The sequence below is a fragment of the Delphinus delphis genome, chromosome 11 (genome assembly GCF_949987515.2).
Source record: "Delphinus delphis chromosome 11, mDelDel1.2, whole genome shotgun sequence".
Taxonomy (NCBI): Eukaryota; Metazoa; Chordata; class Mammalia; order Artiodactyla; family Delphinidae; genus Delphinus; species Delphinus delphis.
The window spans coordinates 53,649,546-53,664,877 of NC_082693.1; the positions used below are offsets into that span (position 1 = coordinate 53,649,546).

The 15,332-nt window shown below is 47.5% G+C and overlaps 1 protein-coding gene across 1 annotated transcript; it reads left to right on the forward strand.

Moving 5' to 3' along the window:
- Nucleotides 1-1,109: 1,109 nt before the first annotated feature.
- Nucleotides 1,110-14,518, forward strand: DYRK2 (dual specificity tyrosine phosphorylation regulated kinase 2). Its single transcript, XM_060025180.2, has 3 exons — nucleotides 1,110-1,248; nucleotides 1,843-1,991; nucleotides 8,954-14,518. Exons 1-3 carry the CDS (start codon nucleotides 1,200-1,202, stop codon nucleotides 10,559-10,561), a joined length of 1,806 nt encoding a protein of 601 aa, XP_059881163.1. The 5' UTR covers nucleotides 1,110-1,199; the 3' UTR covers nucleotides 10,562-14,518.
- The last annotated feature ends 814 nt before the right edge of the window (nucleotides 14,519-15,332 follow it).

Genomic DNA, 15,332 nt, shown 5'->3' on the forward strand with positions numbered 1-15,332 from the left:
TTCCCCGGCAACCATCCACACGCGCCTCTCTGCATCCCCTTGTCCTAGAGACTGGAGAGCGGTCACTTGGTGTCAGTAAATCAGGGAGGGGCTGTGTGTGGTGGAGGTGGAGGTGGAGGTGGGAGGGCAGCCCCCTCCTTGGCCCACACTCGGGGTCCCCAAGCTAAGGCGCGGCCCTCCAACGGGCTGGACTTTCCTTACCGAGGTGACCCCCGGCACAACTAAGTTATTTACCTGATCAATTTGGGAGAGGAGGTGCTTAAGCCACTGGGACCCGGAAGGCGGTGGGGGGGCAGTATTGTCTGTGAGCAGCCATCAGGTTCGGAAAGCTGAAAATGCATATATGGTTGGGGGTGCGCTTGGAAGGGGAGGGGGGGTCTCTGCAGCGATTTCGGTGGGAGGGAAGCAATGGTAGGTTGCGCTGCAGGGAAGGGGTGGGGTGCTGCAGGGGCGGGCGAGGCCGGGGAGGGGAGAAGGCCGTTAGCAGGGGCAACCGTGCAGAAGGCCGGAGGGGGAGGCCAAGGGCGAGCGGAGGCTGCAGAGTTTTCGGGGGAGTGGAGGGGTGGCTATGCCGACGACTGGGGTGCGTGCTGGGGAGGAGTGGGTGGGAGGGACTCCGGTGGGCGGCTGGGTCGGGGAGGGTGTGCGCGGGAGTCTGTGGCCGGGCCTGGGGTGGGGTGGGGAGTCCGGGGGCGGGGCCTGCCCGGCGGCAGAGGGAGCGGGGGCGGGGCTGCCCTTCCCGGCCGCGCGGTGCGCGGGCGCCTGGCGAGTGTGCGCGGGGGCGCGCGTGCGCGGGCCCGGGAGGAGGCTCCCGAACCAGTCGGCCGAGGCGGCGCAGCCAGCTCCCCCGCGCCCTATGTGAGGGAATCGGGGAGGCCCGCGGCGCGCCGGGGAGGGCGAGGCATGTGCACGGGCCGGAGGGTGCTGCGGCCGCCCGAGGAAGAGGAGGACGGCGGCGGCGGCGAGGAGAGCGGGGGGCTCGCGGCGGCGGGCCCGGGCCGAGGGGATGCAGCGGACTGTGTGTGTCTGGCTGTAGCTGACGGGAGGCGGCGAGGAGGCGCCGGAGATCCGCGAGAGGGGCGACCAGGAGGCGCGGCGGTGGCGGCCGCGAGAAGTAGCAGCAGGACGGGCGGCGGCGGCGGCGGCGGAGACGGAGACGGAGACGGCAGCCCTGAGATGCATTTTCCTCTCCAGCGGCCATGTTAACCAGGAAACCTTCGGCCGCCGCTCCCGCCGCCTACCCGACCGGTAAGGAGGCCCGGGCCCCGCGCCGCCCCGGGCGCGCAGCCCCGCGGCCCCCGGGCCAGCCCTCGTGGCGCGGGCTCCCGCTACCAGCGGGACCTCGAACAAAGTCTGCGCCGCGGCGGGGCGGCGCGGGGTCCCCCGGGCGGACGGCGCGCCCTCGCCTCGGCTCCGCTCATTGTTACACGCGAGCTCCGAGGCTCCTCCGAGCCGGCCGGGGGCCGTCCCGGGCCTCCCCCGCCCGGGACTTGGCGAGGCGGCGGCGCCCGGGTCGGCATTCCAGCCCAACTCCAGGCCTGCGGCCTCCCGCAACGTGAGCCGCCGGCCCGCGCCCGGCCCGGCTCCACCAACGGGTCGCGAACTCGCTTGCGCGCCAGGGGCCCGACTTAACTTTGCAGCCGCCTGAGCCCCGCCCCGCGGGAGTGCCGGGTGTCTGCGTCCCTGGCCTCCTGCCGCTCCGGGACGCCCGCGTTCACGGTCCCCGGCTCTGCCCCGGGGAGAGCGGGCTCGGCAGCCTGGAGGGGTGGGGCGGGGCCACCGGGTCCGGGTGACTTTCTCCCCCTTGACCCTCTTTTGTCTCCTCCCGCGCGTGGCTGCCAGGCCGAGGAGGGGACAGCGCCGTTCGCCAGCTTCAGGCTTCCCCGGGGCTCGGTGCGGGGGCTCCCCGGAGCGGAGTGGGGACCGGCCCGCCCTCCCCCATCGCCCTGCCGCCGCTCCGGGCCAGCAACGCTGCCACCGCAGCCCACACGGTAAGACCCAGGCCGCGGGCGGCGGGGGGAGAGGGGCGGGAGGGGTCCGGGGCACAGGCACCCGGACTTGGGGGATAATGCGGCCGGGAGAGGGTAGAGAGGTCGAAGTGCCAGTGTCTTCACGCCAGTGGCCTCTCCGGGACGCCGCCCTCTGGAACTTGAGCGAGCCCAAAGCTGCAGCCACAAAGGAGGATTCGTGGCGTGGGCCCCTCACTTCCCCTCCGGAGCCCGCCCACCCCTGCGCTCCTCTTCCTCGGAACTTCCTCCTGGTCGCTTTCCTTCTCTCTTCGCTCCCCACCCCCCCCTTTTTATTCCGTCCTTGCTTCCTCGAGCTCCTTTTCCCTGACCCGATAAACATCCCTGCCCCTCCACCACCACGTTGGGTAGTGGGTATTTATAGAAACAGATATGTGTTAGGGGACAGCCAGGCCGTCCTGCCCGGAAAATCGATGCCCCAAAGAGCATCCCGGGCCTGGCTCTACCCAGCAGGGAGCACCGACAGTTGTCCTCCGCGTGTGGAAGCATCTTTTACGAGTGCTACAGGTTTGAGCACAGCAGAAATTGTAATTAACATTAACAAAAATAAGAGCCGCAGCGGCAGTCAAAACAACGCGCCACCCCTGTAGGATTCTGCAGTTGGATATTATTGAAAAGAAAAGGGCCAGCTTTGCCTCGGAAGGAGGTGGGAAGGGATGGGCACCTGACAGGTGCCGTGGTCCCTCAGAGGGCCAAGAGGGAACTGGGAGCTCGGCGCGGGACTGGTGGCTGCAGAGATCAGCAAGCTGGGCTTGATTTCAGTACGTACGTTTTCTCGCCTCCCAGAGAGAGCCCTTGGATGGTGGCTGACAGCCTAGGGGAGATGTGCCCTGGAGGAGTTGATGGCTTCCAATGTCTTGTTTACGATTCGATCTTCCAGAGGAACTGCCTAAGATGGTTCTGTATGAGGAGTGCTTGCTAAGGATATGGCTTTGGTTGCCAAGTGAAAGTTAAGTTCTTGCAGAAAAGGCCATTTCTAGCCTTCAGAGGAGCAGCTCTGAGGGTCATGTGTCATGGGGAAACTTGTTTATGGGGAGAATTTATAAGCGGATGGCTAGAATGGAATATTTTCTCTTAGACATAGACATCTGTGCACAGTTCCCCAGGAACATGTTTTCTTCTTACATTTTCTTTCTCTCTCCTCCTCTTTCTGTCTCTCCTGACACATCTAGACCCAGGGGCTAGGAATTCACTGCGCAGAAGTTAACCAATCTGTTGGGCTGTGGTTAATGGAAGAGCATCAGTAGGCTGTTGATTCTGTGTGTTAGAGTTGAATGTTCTTGTCACAGTGATGTTTTAGTTGAGAAATTGCCATTGGGTTTAGGTGTTTCAGTTTGGTTTGGAATCATCTGACAATTTGGAAAATATAACATCCAGTTTTTTTCCATGTGTGAATCACATGAATTGGTATGACCTGGAAAAGAACTACTACTTGGTTTGCATCCGGCTTCCAGTTATATAAGGGTGGGCTTTGCTTGATCAGAGCCTCTTTGCAACTGAAATATGTAATGAGATGACAGAAAATGATACTAGAGGAATAGCCTGTGGTGGAGCAGAAATGAGAAGATGTGTGCGTGCTTCTCGGGACTCCTAATGATGGTGCTTATATTTTGCTGTGGTATCTACCAGATTTACCTGTGTTTAACTTACCTAAACTTCAGTAAACTGTTGATCACTAGAAGCTTGGTTTTGAAAGTGTGAATTTGGGTTTTGGTTGTTCTTTAGTTTTGATTTTATTTGCACAGCATTGCAGACTTCCTCAAACAGGCAAGTAAAAGGACCACAGAGTTTATCTGGTTCTACTCCTTCATTTTACAGATGAGGAAAGAGTCAGACAAGTGAACTGGTTTGGTCAAGACTCCTGAGCCAACTCCTATCAAGGCTGGAGCTAAAGCCCAGGCCCTCCTGAGTGCAGCTTTAACACACTGCTTGACTGCTAATTCTAGGAAATTGTATTAGTTTTGTTATAAATGCAAGAACCTTAGCAGATCCATGTGTCCATATGTCTTTCAGGTTTTTGTAAGCTTTTAGTTTTTAATTTCACAGCAGTTACAACTAGGAAGAGCTATTTTTGAATGGGTGGGGGGAAGGGCATTATGGAGAGGAAAATAATCTCGTTGTGTTTGCCCATATTTTCTCTTGTAAATGATGCAGTAGGTAGATAAACATATGACTATAGGGATTATAAACTTCGGAATTTATCTAGTGCATTGCCCTTTTGTACCCTATCTCCATGGATATATTATACTTAGTCATTTTATCTCTGTCCTAAAAGTGTACCCAATAACTATTTTGATTCCTATTAGTTTTTTTTTTCTTTTTAATGTTGTATGGGAGATATTAATGTGCTTATTTTTTAAATTCTGAAATATTAGTATTGTATCACTTTCATAACTGTTTAACATTTAAAGCACTCTCCAATTACCGGTTTTACCTTTATAAGATAATAGGAGTCAAAGAAGAATGAATATTCCCATTTAAAAAACAGTAATGTTTGATAGAAGAAAAAGACATTTGATTCAGGGCCACACAGACCGTCAGTGTGTTTGAGGAGGAGCTAGAATTCCGATCTTTTTGGACTCAGTTCTATTCCCATAACACTATACAGCATTTCTAAGATGACTTCAGCAAAGTTTTAAAACTCCCAGAAATGTTAGCACAGTGAAGTATGTGCTGTTTTCCCTTTTATTTTTGGAAGAGATTAAAACTACCAAATTGACTAGACTATTGTTCTTACATAATTTTTAATGCTAAAATGTGTCGTGGTCAAAGAGGGCTTTTGGGGGTCTCTCTGCTTCAACCCATACGTTGTAGGTATCTAACAATTACATTCATTCAGTATTTTTAAATTTAAGAGGCACTGTGCTAGGTAGGCATTGGCAAATAGGTAAAAGTGAGTGAGAGGTTTTAAACATTCTTAAGTTTATGGTGTTGTCCTGGCATATGTCTTGTGGAAATGTTTTGGCATTTCTAGGGCTTTTTTCCTCCCTTTTTATAGATCAGTTAATTGTGCTTCCGACCTGGGTTGTGATTGTAGAGTCCCACAGTGTTTAAGACTCAAAATCCTCCTTTACTAGAGCCTCTAAAATGAATCTGCCTAACATCTGGAAAGTTTTTTAAGATTCCACATGTCACTTTTAGGTGTTTAGTTGATCTCTTCTGCTGCAAGTACTCTTTAATGGGCTGTCATTTGCTTCCAAGTCTCTGCCGATGCAATGCAAGCCTAACATCTTGTGACTTGGGTCACTGGAGACAAGTCCCAATTCCCTGGGTGTTAACTTCATGTTTTCTTATGAAGGTACAAAGATAGTTCTTAAGAATAACTCAGAGACGTGAGAGTTAGTTCTTCCACTCAACAGAAATTGACTGAGTACTTCCTGTATGTTGGGTTTATGTCAATAAGGACTTAAAAAGATAAGAGGTGACCCCACCCTGGAATTGTTCACAGCCAGGTGGGTACATCAGGTGTGAAAACAGGTATGTAAAACGAAATAAGTGTCTTAATATATCAGTGCTCTATGAGCACCCTGGAAGGGAAAGGGACCATTTCACAGAAGAGGTGAGAGTTGAACTGCGCATTGAAGGGTGAGTATGAGTTTACCATGTAGTCCTGGTTAGGAAGGAGATTCCAAGCAGCATTTGGAAAGGGCAATAACTTTAGCTCTCCTTTACTCAGTACTATACTAAGCACTCTATATCTTTTACCTTATTTAATCCTCCTAATGGCCCTAATGAGGTCGCTTTGTTACCTTCTTTTTACAGATAAGGACACTGAGGTTTAGAGAGATTAAGTAAATTGACCAAGGTGACACAGTTAGTAAGTGGTGGAGCTGGGATTCATTTCCCATGCATCTAATTGAAAGTCCCTGGACGCCTAACCATTATGAAACATAACCTCCCCAAAAACAGAGTGTAAAAGAGCGTGGTGTCTCCATGGGTCTTGGGGAATCCAGCTTATTCTCGGAGAGAATATGACAGTGGTGGGTGACACTGGAAGGACTCGGGTCATATAGGCTCTGCATTTGAGAACCTCATGTTCTTGCCTGTGAGGTCTCATATTATCTGTGGAAATGGGGTGCCTGTGTGGGCCTTAAGCAAAAGCAAGGGCAGTGTCAGAGTGACACTTTTCCGTGGTAACTCCAGAAGCACCGTGGAGAGAAGAGACTTGAGGAATTCTAGACTTAGAAGCAAGGGGACATGTTAAGATGCTGCTTCGGTTGTCGCAGTGAGAGACAACAGGGGTGTGAGGTGAGGCAGCGTGGATGGAGGGGAGTGGGGTAGATAGGAATGACGGGGCTCCGCGGTGACTTGGGAAGGTGTGGGAGACGTGGAGACAGAGTGATTATTCGGGGGTGAAGCCTTTTGTTGACCAGAAATTGAGGGTTGTGGGAGGAGGAAATGGTTTTGGTAGAAAAAGCGTGAGTTGAGTTTGAGTGGCTTGTGGGAAAGGTAGCTGATCTGGAGTTGGATACAGGGGGTCTTGAGCTCGGGAGACATAGATCGGGCTCCTTTTAGCTAGAGGTGTACATGTGGCGGATGTCAGCCCCTGGGGGGTTGCTGGAGCCCTGGCTGTGGTCATAGTCGACCAGGGAGAGTTATGGGAGTGAGAAGCCTCCAGCCACTTGAGGCTTGAACCCTGGGAAACTCTGGAAGCCTTCTTCGTTGCTGTTGTGGAGGAGACCAAGAGAAGGTAGTTGGAAAGACAGGAGGTGATCCAGTTAATTGGCAAACTCTCTTTAGTTCTAGTCACTCAGCTTTTTTTTTGATGATATTTTGAATTATGCAGAACATTAAAATTGCTCTTGCAAAAATAAGTTGGTTTCTGAAGCTGAGAACGTATTACGTTGTCCTCTTTTTAGGAGTTCCTAAAGCCCCAACGTTAATTTTGTCCCCAGTGAAGCCTCATGCTTTTTGTAGCATGTATGCTGGTAATGTCGGTTTTTCTTCTGAAATCTCTCCAAGCTGCCCTGAAGAGAATGGTTCTCTAAGAGACATATATTTCTAATTTCAGGCCCTTTTGTTCCCGGGTGCTTGAAAGACCGTAGTGGAGAGGAGGAGAGGTTCAGAGACTGAGGCTTGGGAACAAAAATCCATGGACAAGCCTGTACTACTTTTGTATATACCCAGGGCTTCCTAATGCCTTTTTATGAACTGCTTTGCTTCTGGCATAGAACGAGGATAAAATAACCTGTCCAGCTACCTGACAGAATATAAGTTCACTTAGCGTGGAGTATCATCTGTGAGTTTAATAAAAGGGTTCAACTAGAAGTCTTCCAGAAATCTGAGAAATAAAATCTCTCAATGAAGTCATACTTCAGCAAGGCCCAGGTACTATACTATATTCTACTTTGTTTTAGAAGATTGCAGAGAGAAAGTGCAGGCCTCAGATAGTCCCTGTGCCTGCTGTGTGTCAGTTAAGGAAAATTTGAAGGTCTTGGTCTCCTAGTAAGAAGGACTTGGAATTTCATTTTATGATCCAGGTAGTCCCGAACCACTTCCTGAATTATATTACATACACAGAGCACTTCTACGCCATTTAGTGATACGTAAAGCCCGAGAGGTAGGATTTCGGAGGAGTTGATGGGAAAAGTACTGATAGTAGAGGACTTCAGCCAGTTGATTGTAAGCTCCTGAAGGGCAGGGACTCTGCCACATGTGTGGTTAGACCTCAGCTGACACTGGCTGAAGGAATGAGTTGGATTGTGAGAGGCAAGTTGATCTTTAAGCTTTCATGTAAAAATCGTCTAGTGGGATGCTTTTAAGACTTGTGAGTGATTGTCTGAGGCTGGCAAGAATTCCTCACTGGGAGGGGATCCTGGCTGCAAGTCCTCTTGTACCCCTCACCTCTTGGCCATAACAATGCTTGAAAGAAATCCCCAGTAGATTCTCAGTAGGAAGGCTGGGGCCCCTTGGCTTATGCCGTCAGTTTTGTTCAGACAGGAATGTTTGTGGATGGCATGTGTGCCCGAAATAGAAATTGCTACTTTGTATTCCTTGTCAGAGAGCTGAGTATCCCAGCAGCCTGGAGAAACACAGGTCTTGAGAGAGCCAAGCCATTGACCAAAGGAAGGCCCAAAAGAGGGTGGCGGTTGGCTTGTGGGGCTGAATGGCCTTAAATGGTCATCACAGCCAGTGAAGCCCAGAAACTTAAAAATAGGTTTGGGGTTTACAAGATGCTACAGAGTGCATGTCTACATGGGAATCTTTCCAGCCTAAAAGTACAGTTTTCTTTGCTTCTGGATCATGCACTTTCCTAGGTGTAATTAGTTCGATTTTCAGGTAGTGGAGAAGGCCGAGAATGAAGACAGTAGTGTTCTCAGAATAGAGCTAAACACTGGAGAAGGAGTAGTAAACAAGACCGGCCTGGTCCCTGCCCTCACGATAATAGAGAAGCTACTAAGTGAAGTGTGAAAAATGTTATGGTCTGGGGGCGGGAGAGCCAGTAGAGTGCCGACGTGTTCATGCTTTTTCTGTGTCCTCTTTCATCTTGATATCAAGTATGGGCTGCATTGCACCTCTGTGATATCCCAGGCCCTGTGCTGAATCTTAGGCAGAGAATGACGAGCAAGAAGCATGGTCTCTGCCTCCACTGAGGACTTACTCTAAGAACCCTGAAAACACGTACAGCAAACTCTTTGTTACGTGTAGCAGCTGTGGGGGTCTTTTTCTTTCTTCCCCAGCCCCCCAACCTCTTCTGCCTTTACTTCTGTCTGAGGCTGTCCACGTCACGTCCGCTCTCCCTGCCGGGGTGTTCGTGAGGTCCCTCCTGCGTGCACAACTCTTTCCATTTAAGAAACCTGATTCTGGCTGTAAATTCAAACCAAATTGGATTTTGTAAAGGTGAGGGTGGGCGCCGATTTATAAAATATCCCTTTGGAACAGCCAGACCTCTTCCATTCTCTTGATGTTCCCTTTCTGAATTACAGATTGGCGGCAGTAAGCACACAATGAATGACCACCTGCACGTCGGCAGCCACAGCCATGGACAGATCCAGGTTCAGCAGCTGTTTGAGGATAACAGTAACAAGCGGACAGTGCTCACAACACAACCAAATGGGCTTACAACGGTGGGCAAAACGGGGTTGCCGGTGGTGCCAGAGCGGCAGCTGGAGAGCATCCACAGGCGGCAGGGGAGCTCCACCTCTCTGAAGTCTCTGGAAGGCGTGGGGAAGGTGAAAGCCATCCCCATGACACCCGAGCAAGCGATGAAGCAATACATGCAAAAACTAAGCAGCTTCGAACACCATGAGATTTTCAGCTACCCTGAAATATACTTCTTGGGTCCAAACGCAAAGAAGCGCCAGGGCGTGACAGGCGGGCCGAACAACGGTGGCTACGACGATGACCAGGGATCCTACGTGCAGGTGCCTCACGATCACGTGGCTTACAGGTACGAGGTCCTCAAGGTCATTGGGAAGGGGAGCTTTGGGCAGGTGGTCAAGGCCTATGACCACAAAGTCCACCAGCACGTGGCCCTGAAGATGGTGAGGAACGAGAAGCGTTTCCACCGGCAGGCGGCCGAGGAGATCCGCATCCTGGAGCACCTGCGGAAGCAGGACAAGGACAACACCATGAACGTCATCCACATGCTGGAGAACTTCACCTTCCGCAACCACATCTGCATGACGTTCGAGCTGCTCAGCATGAACCTCTACGAGCTCATCAAGAAGAACAAGTTCCAGGGCTTCAGCCTGCCTTTGGTTCGCAAGTTCGCCCACTCCATCCTGCAGTGCCTGGATGCTTTGCACAAAAACAGGATAATTCACTGTGACTTGAAGCCCGAGAACATTTTACTGAAGCAGCAGGGTAGAAGCGGGATTAAAGTGATTGATTTTGGCTCCAGTTGTTACGAGCATCAGCGGGTCTACACGTACATCCAGTCCCGTTTTTACCGGGCCCCGGAAGTGATCCTCGGCGCCAGGTACGGCATGCCCATCGACATGTGGAGCCTGGGCTGCATCCTCGCGGAGCTCCTGACTGGTTACCCCCTGTTGCCTGGGGAGGATGAAGGGGACCAGCTGGCCTGTATGATTGAACTGCTGGGCATGCCCTCCCAGAAACTGCTGGATGCGTCCAAGCGAGCCAAAAATTTTGTGAGCTCCAAGGGTTATCCCCGTTACTGCACTGTCACGACTCTCTCAGACGGCTCCGTGGTTCTCAACGGAGGCCGTTCCCGGAGAGGGAAACTGAGGGGCCCACCGGAGAGCAGAGAGTGGGGGAATGCACTGAAGGGGTGTGACGATCCCCTTTTCCTCGACTTCTTAAAACAGTGTTTAGAATGGGATCCTGCGGTTCGCATGACCCCTGGCCAGGCTTTGCGGCATCCCTGGCTGAGGAGGCGGCTGCCAAAGCCTCCGACAGGGGAGAAGACGTCAGTGAAAAGGATCACCGAGAGCACTGGTGCTATCACATCCATTTCCAAGTTACCTCCACCTTCCAGCTCAGCCTCCAAACTGAGGACTAATTTGGCACAGATGACAGATGCCAATGGGAATATTCAGCAGAGGACAGTGTTGCCAAAACTTGTTAGCTGAGCTCAGTCCCCCGATGCTGGTAATTCTGAAAGATACGACATTGCTGAGCCTTACTGGGTTGAAAAGGAGTAGCTCAGACCTGTTTTTATTTGCTCAATAACTCGACTCATTTGTATCTTTTTGGCACTTATTTTAATGTAAGAAGGTTGTTTGTTTTGTTTTTATAAAATACATGGGGACAATGCTTTAAGTTTTTATACTTTCTGAAACTTTTTGTGTTCTAAAAGTACGATGAGCCTTACTGTATTTAGTGTGGCAGAGTAATAAACATCAGTGGCAGGCCATTGATTACGTCATGACTGCCGCGCATCTACAGATTGGTGTCAAAGACGTTCACTATGTGTTCATGGTTCATAGTATATTCTCCCCAAGGTGATTGCCTCCGAAGGCCCCCCCTTCTCTCTCCACGCTTCAGGTTCATGCACAGGTGCAGCCTGTCCTGCTTCCGTTTTCCATAAGTTACCCAGGTGGTAGTGATGGTGGGAGGAGAATGGTCAGGATGAAAATGATATTCTAAGAAAAACTGCACCTTAGAGATTTTTCCCTAAAATAGTGCTCAGAGACAAAATAAAATCCCCACAGTTGAAATGCCCAGTTAGCATTCTGACATTCTAACGGCCGGCCAAGCAGACCTGGTGGATGAATGGAAACGTGTGTTCCTCCAGATTCTCCAGTGTGATCAGCGAGCTGTTTTGCAAAGAAGCCTTGTTTAACAAAATTGGTTTTGCACCTAAATTTAGAAATGTATTACATGAACTGTTCCTCCCCTCTCTTTGCTCTTCTCCCTGCTGTTCTTCTTTCACCACACATCTGTTGCTTGCATTTAATTCCTTTTTCTTCCTTCAGATATATATCCCAGACTCCTGATACAGAAGAGAGACATTTTAGCTGTGATTATGACCATCTTTTCATATTCCACTTTAAAAAAGAACAGCCTAGCTACTTAAGGTGGGGATTTCCATAGTTCCAAAGACGGTTTAGCAGATTAGACTGAGTTCACACTTTTCACGTGCCACAGTAAGGTTCTCTTAGCCTGGGAGAGCATCAACTCTTTAAAAAGAGAGAGAGTTGAAAATCCTCTTCGTGAACAGACGTCATTGTGCTTGTTCAGCAAGGCCAATTTTAACAACAGATTCGAAGGAGGAAAAGTTCAGCCTGAAGTGAAATGGTTTGATTTGCTCTATGCATCATTAGAAGAACCACAGACATCACATTCCTCTGTTTTATTTTACTTCCGTTTGGATTGCACTGATTGTTTTTGTGGGAATGACACTTTACCTGGAAAAGTAACTGAGAGTTAGGTAAAAGAATATTTTCTCCTCTGAATAATAATTATTTTCACAGTGAAAATTTCAGTATTTTATCACTACTGTATGAGCAGTGGTATATATCAATTTCAAGGCACGTGGAAAAAATTTTTTAGTATGTGCAATTTAATATAGAAAGATTTCTGCCTGTTTGGACAATAGGTTTTGGGTAGTATAAATTAGGATAAATACTCCTTTATATGCACAGATATTATTGTATTGATTGCCTGTAAATTGATTTACGAGTACTTAAAGCATGGTCCCCAGCGAGGCCAAGAAAGTTTCCGGTTCAGTTCTTTTAATATTAATCCTACAGTTTCTCTTTTAAGAAAAAAAAGGTAGTTTTGAACAAAACACTTCACTTATCTTGAGGCTTTGTCAGTTGATGGTGGAGAAAAATGCTCAGGAACTATTACAGATATTTGCCAAAAAAATCAGTAATAAGATTAGCTTATTAATAAGATAGTGGTGTTGATATTTGCTTTACTATTTAAGGGTGTCACTGATAAATTAATTTATACTTCTGTTTCTAGAAATTATAGCTTCTTTCCCCTAGTCAAATTCTTTAGCCTGTTGTACACATTTCTGTGTAATCTGTGGAAGTGCAATAATGTTAGTAAGTTGCATTTTAAATGATGCTCATGTGATGATACCCCCCAATCAGTGGCTTATAGAATTTAAAGATTGTGTATTTATTATTAAAATTCTGGCTTAAAGGCATAAGAAGCGGCTTTGTAAAACCACAAGCCTCCTAAGATGGTTAGCGTCTTTAAGTCATTAAAATAAACAAAACATTAAGGCTGTTTTCCCCTTCCAGTGTTCCTCTTCCATCGTATCCACTCTTGAGAGATTTTCACTTTTAGTTTTAAATATATGAACCTGAGCCTGCCATTAATATGAATATCCCTATAAAATGATTATCCGTGTGAAAATTTATAAATGGGCTAATACTGCTTGTCTTCTCCCTCACCACACAAAACTGGTCCTTAAGATGCCAACAGTGCATTTGTGACTATCTCTATTCACAAATGTAACCGGAAACTTTTAAGCCAAACTATAATGTGCAACACTATTGGGGCTCCCCCAACACCGCACCCCCTAAATACAGGGACATTTCCCTTATTCACAAGATCCGCCATGTTCAGTGTTTAGTGATAGAGCTGCTTTTTAATTCTAGCTTAGCTATAATGTCAAAAAAACCCAACAAAACTGTTGCATCCTTGTGATTTTAAAACACAAATGAAGGGCTCCGATAGGCTACTAGGAGTTGGCTTGGAAACAGTCCTTGGTCTCACAGGTTACCATTGTCTAGGGATGTCTGAGCTGTTTTCAGATTTAGGAAGAGCACAGTGTGGTCTTGTCTTCGGTTGCGGTCTCATCTGGCTCCGTTTCTTGCACCCCCAGAGCGTGCATTACCACTTAAGTGTATTGCTACAACAGTGGAACAACAGTGATGCAAGACAGTGTAGATTAACAGTAGAGGAGAAATTGTGCCCTTAGTGATAACAATGTGCCTTTTGTTCTGAATGCCATGTTGTAGGGCATGCATTTTTTGGCCTCTTTAACTCTTTGAATACTAGATGGAACCCACCTCTGCAAAGATACATCTGTCTTAAACATCCAGTTACTTACAGGCCTTAATAGAAACCATAAGGCGCGCGTCATCGTCAGGCACCGAGAAAGGTAACCACTGGTTAGTTACACAGGGAATTCCTATGTTTAAGGGGTTAAAGATGGTCTTTGTTGTATCTTAACATCAGACTGATTTTTTAAACGATATTTTTTTTTGTTATGCTAACACTAGACAAAAATCAACTGTATTTGTAAAAATTTACCTCAAACCATTTAATTTTATAGTGTGATTAATCCCAGGGCATTTGGTATGAACCAAAGTGCATTCCTTTTATATGTGCCTGGCTCTAGTAAGGATGGCCAGGGATTTTTACAATTTGGGTGCAAGGCACTTAAGCCACTTTTAAACTTACTGGGTGGTTTGGAGTCATGTGGAAGGACTCCATCAGAATGTTAGGAAACACTTTAGGCATCAGTAGCATTGGGCCATATTGGAATCTTCAAAGTGTGAATTATTTTCAAGAGAGCATTCATTTTTGTAATGTTTTTCATCAAGAATATTCTGGTAAGCAGAAGACTTTAAACAAAAAACTGATTAGGTTGGTAAAGGTTTTAATATTGCCCAACATAATGCTGTGGTAGCATTAAAAAAAAAATAGTATTTGTGAACTCTGTTTCTTAGGGGCTTGTACATCTCTCTGCTATGGACATAGATAAAATGAATTGTAACTATACTCAGCTCAACTGCTACAGTTATGTCTAGGCAGTGGCTTGGGTTTCTATCGAGCAACAACTTAGACACGTGACTGTAATATGCTGCAACTGTGTGTACTGAAAATATGTGAAAATGGTTGAATGTGGACTGTGTATATATGTATGTAAAAATTTCTGTGGGATGCTGCTCTCGCCACTTAACATGAAATATGTTCTAGTGGATTTTAATCCTAGTGGCCAGTTCTATGATACTGTATGTATTGTACAGCTGATGACAGGAGTAAGACTGTTCAGTGAATATTTGTTAAATTTTATTGTCGTGGCCAGAGATAATTTCAGAATAAAATTTTAATGTCCTACCTTACTTTTCTCCCCTTTTCTAACTATAATTTTACTCCTGATCTATTTCTGGTATTAGTCTTGGTCTGGTAGCCTGGAGAGAGTTTAGAATACAAACATTTTTCAGCAATCACTGATTTTCTTTTATTAGTTCAATATAAATGTACAAATTCCAAGTCAGAAAGACTAAAGTTTTAATAGGTAACTCTTTTCTCAGGATATTCTGTTCTTCTACCTTTAGTATTTCTGTGTTAATTTTCCTTTTTAGAGCCTCTGCTATGTTCTCTATCGTATAGATCTAGTATCTTGCTAGAACTTCAAAAAAACACTTTTTTAAACCAAGTTGATAGTTAAGCTGTTGGAGCAGAGTCTAAATTATTTCCCACCAGTCTTCATTCTTTCCTGTATGCAACTCCTGGTAAATTACTCTTCTGTGCTCTCACCACCTCCCCCATAGGCTTTTTAATGCTTATGCTTTTGCAGTTCTACTTGGTGGTCTCTTTGGTTCACATTTTTGGGAGTTTTAGTGGCTCCTCTAGTCATGGCTGGATCAGAAAATAAGGCCTGTGAACTGCAACTAGCTCATGATTTGTCAAGTTCAGTTAATACCAAGCTAAGAGTTTACTCACAGATGACAACAAGCAGATGCTCTGGAAATTTGTCAGACATGTGCAGGGATATTATGTCGACAAATATTTCCCACTTGTGGAAAGAACTACCTCACGTTTTTATTTACACCCCTCCTGCCACCAACAGTCAAGGAATTACTTATTGTGGCTTCCTGCAGCAGAAGTGGGATTTGCTAAAACAAGGGTGTACTGTAGGGGTTCCCAATCCCA

Coding starts and splice junctions, on each gene's coding strand:
- DYRK2 (XM_060025180.2), top strand. CDS start 1,200: ATGTTAACCAGGAAACCTTCGGCCGCCGCTCCCGCCGCCTACCCGACC. Junction 1,249..1,842: donor TCCCGCCGCCTACCCGACCG/GTAAGGAGGCCC, acceptor CGTGGCTGCCAG/GCCGAGGAGGGGACAGCGCC. Junction 1,992..8,953: donor CTGCCACCGCAGCCCACACG/GTAAGACCCAGG, acceptor TCTGAATTACAG/ATTGGCGGCAGTAAGCACAC.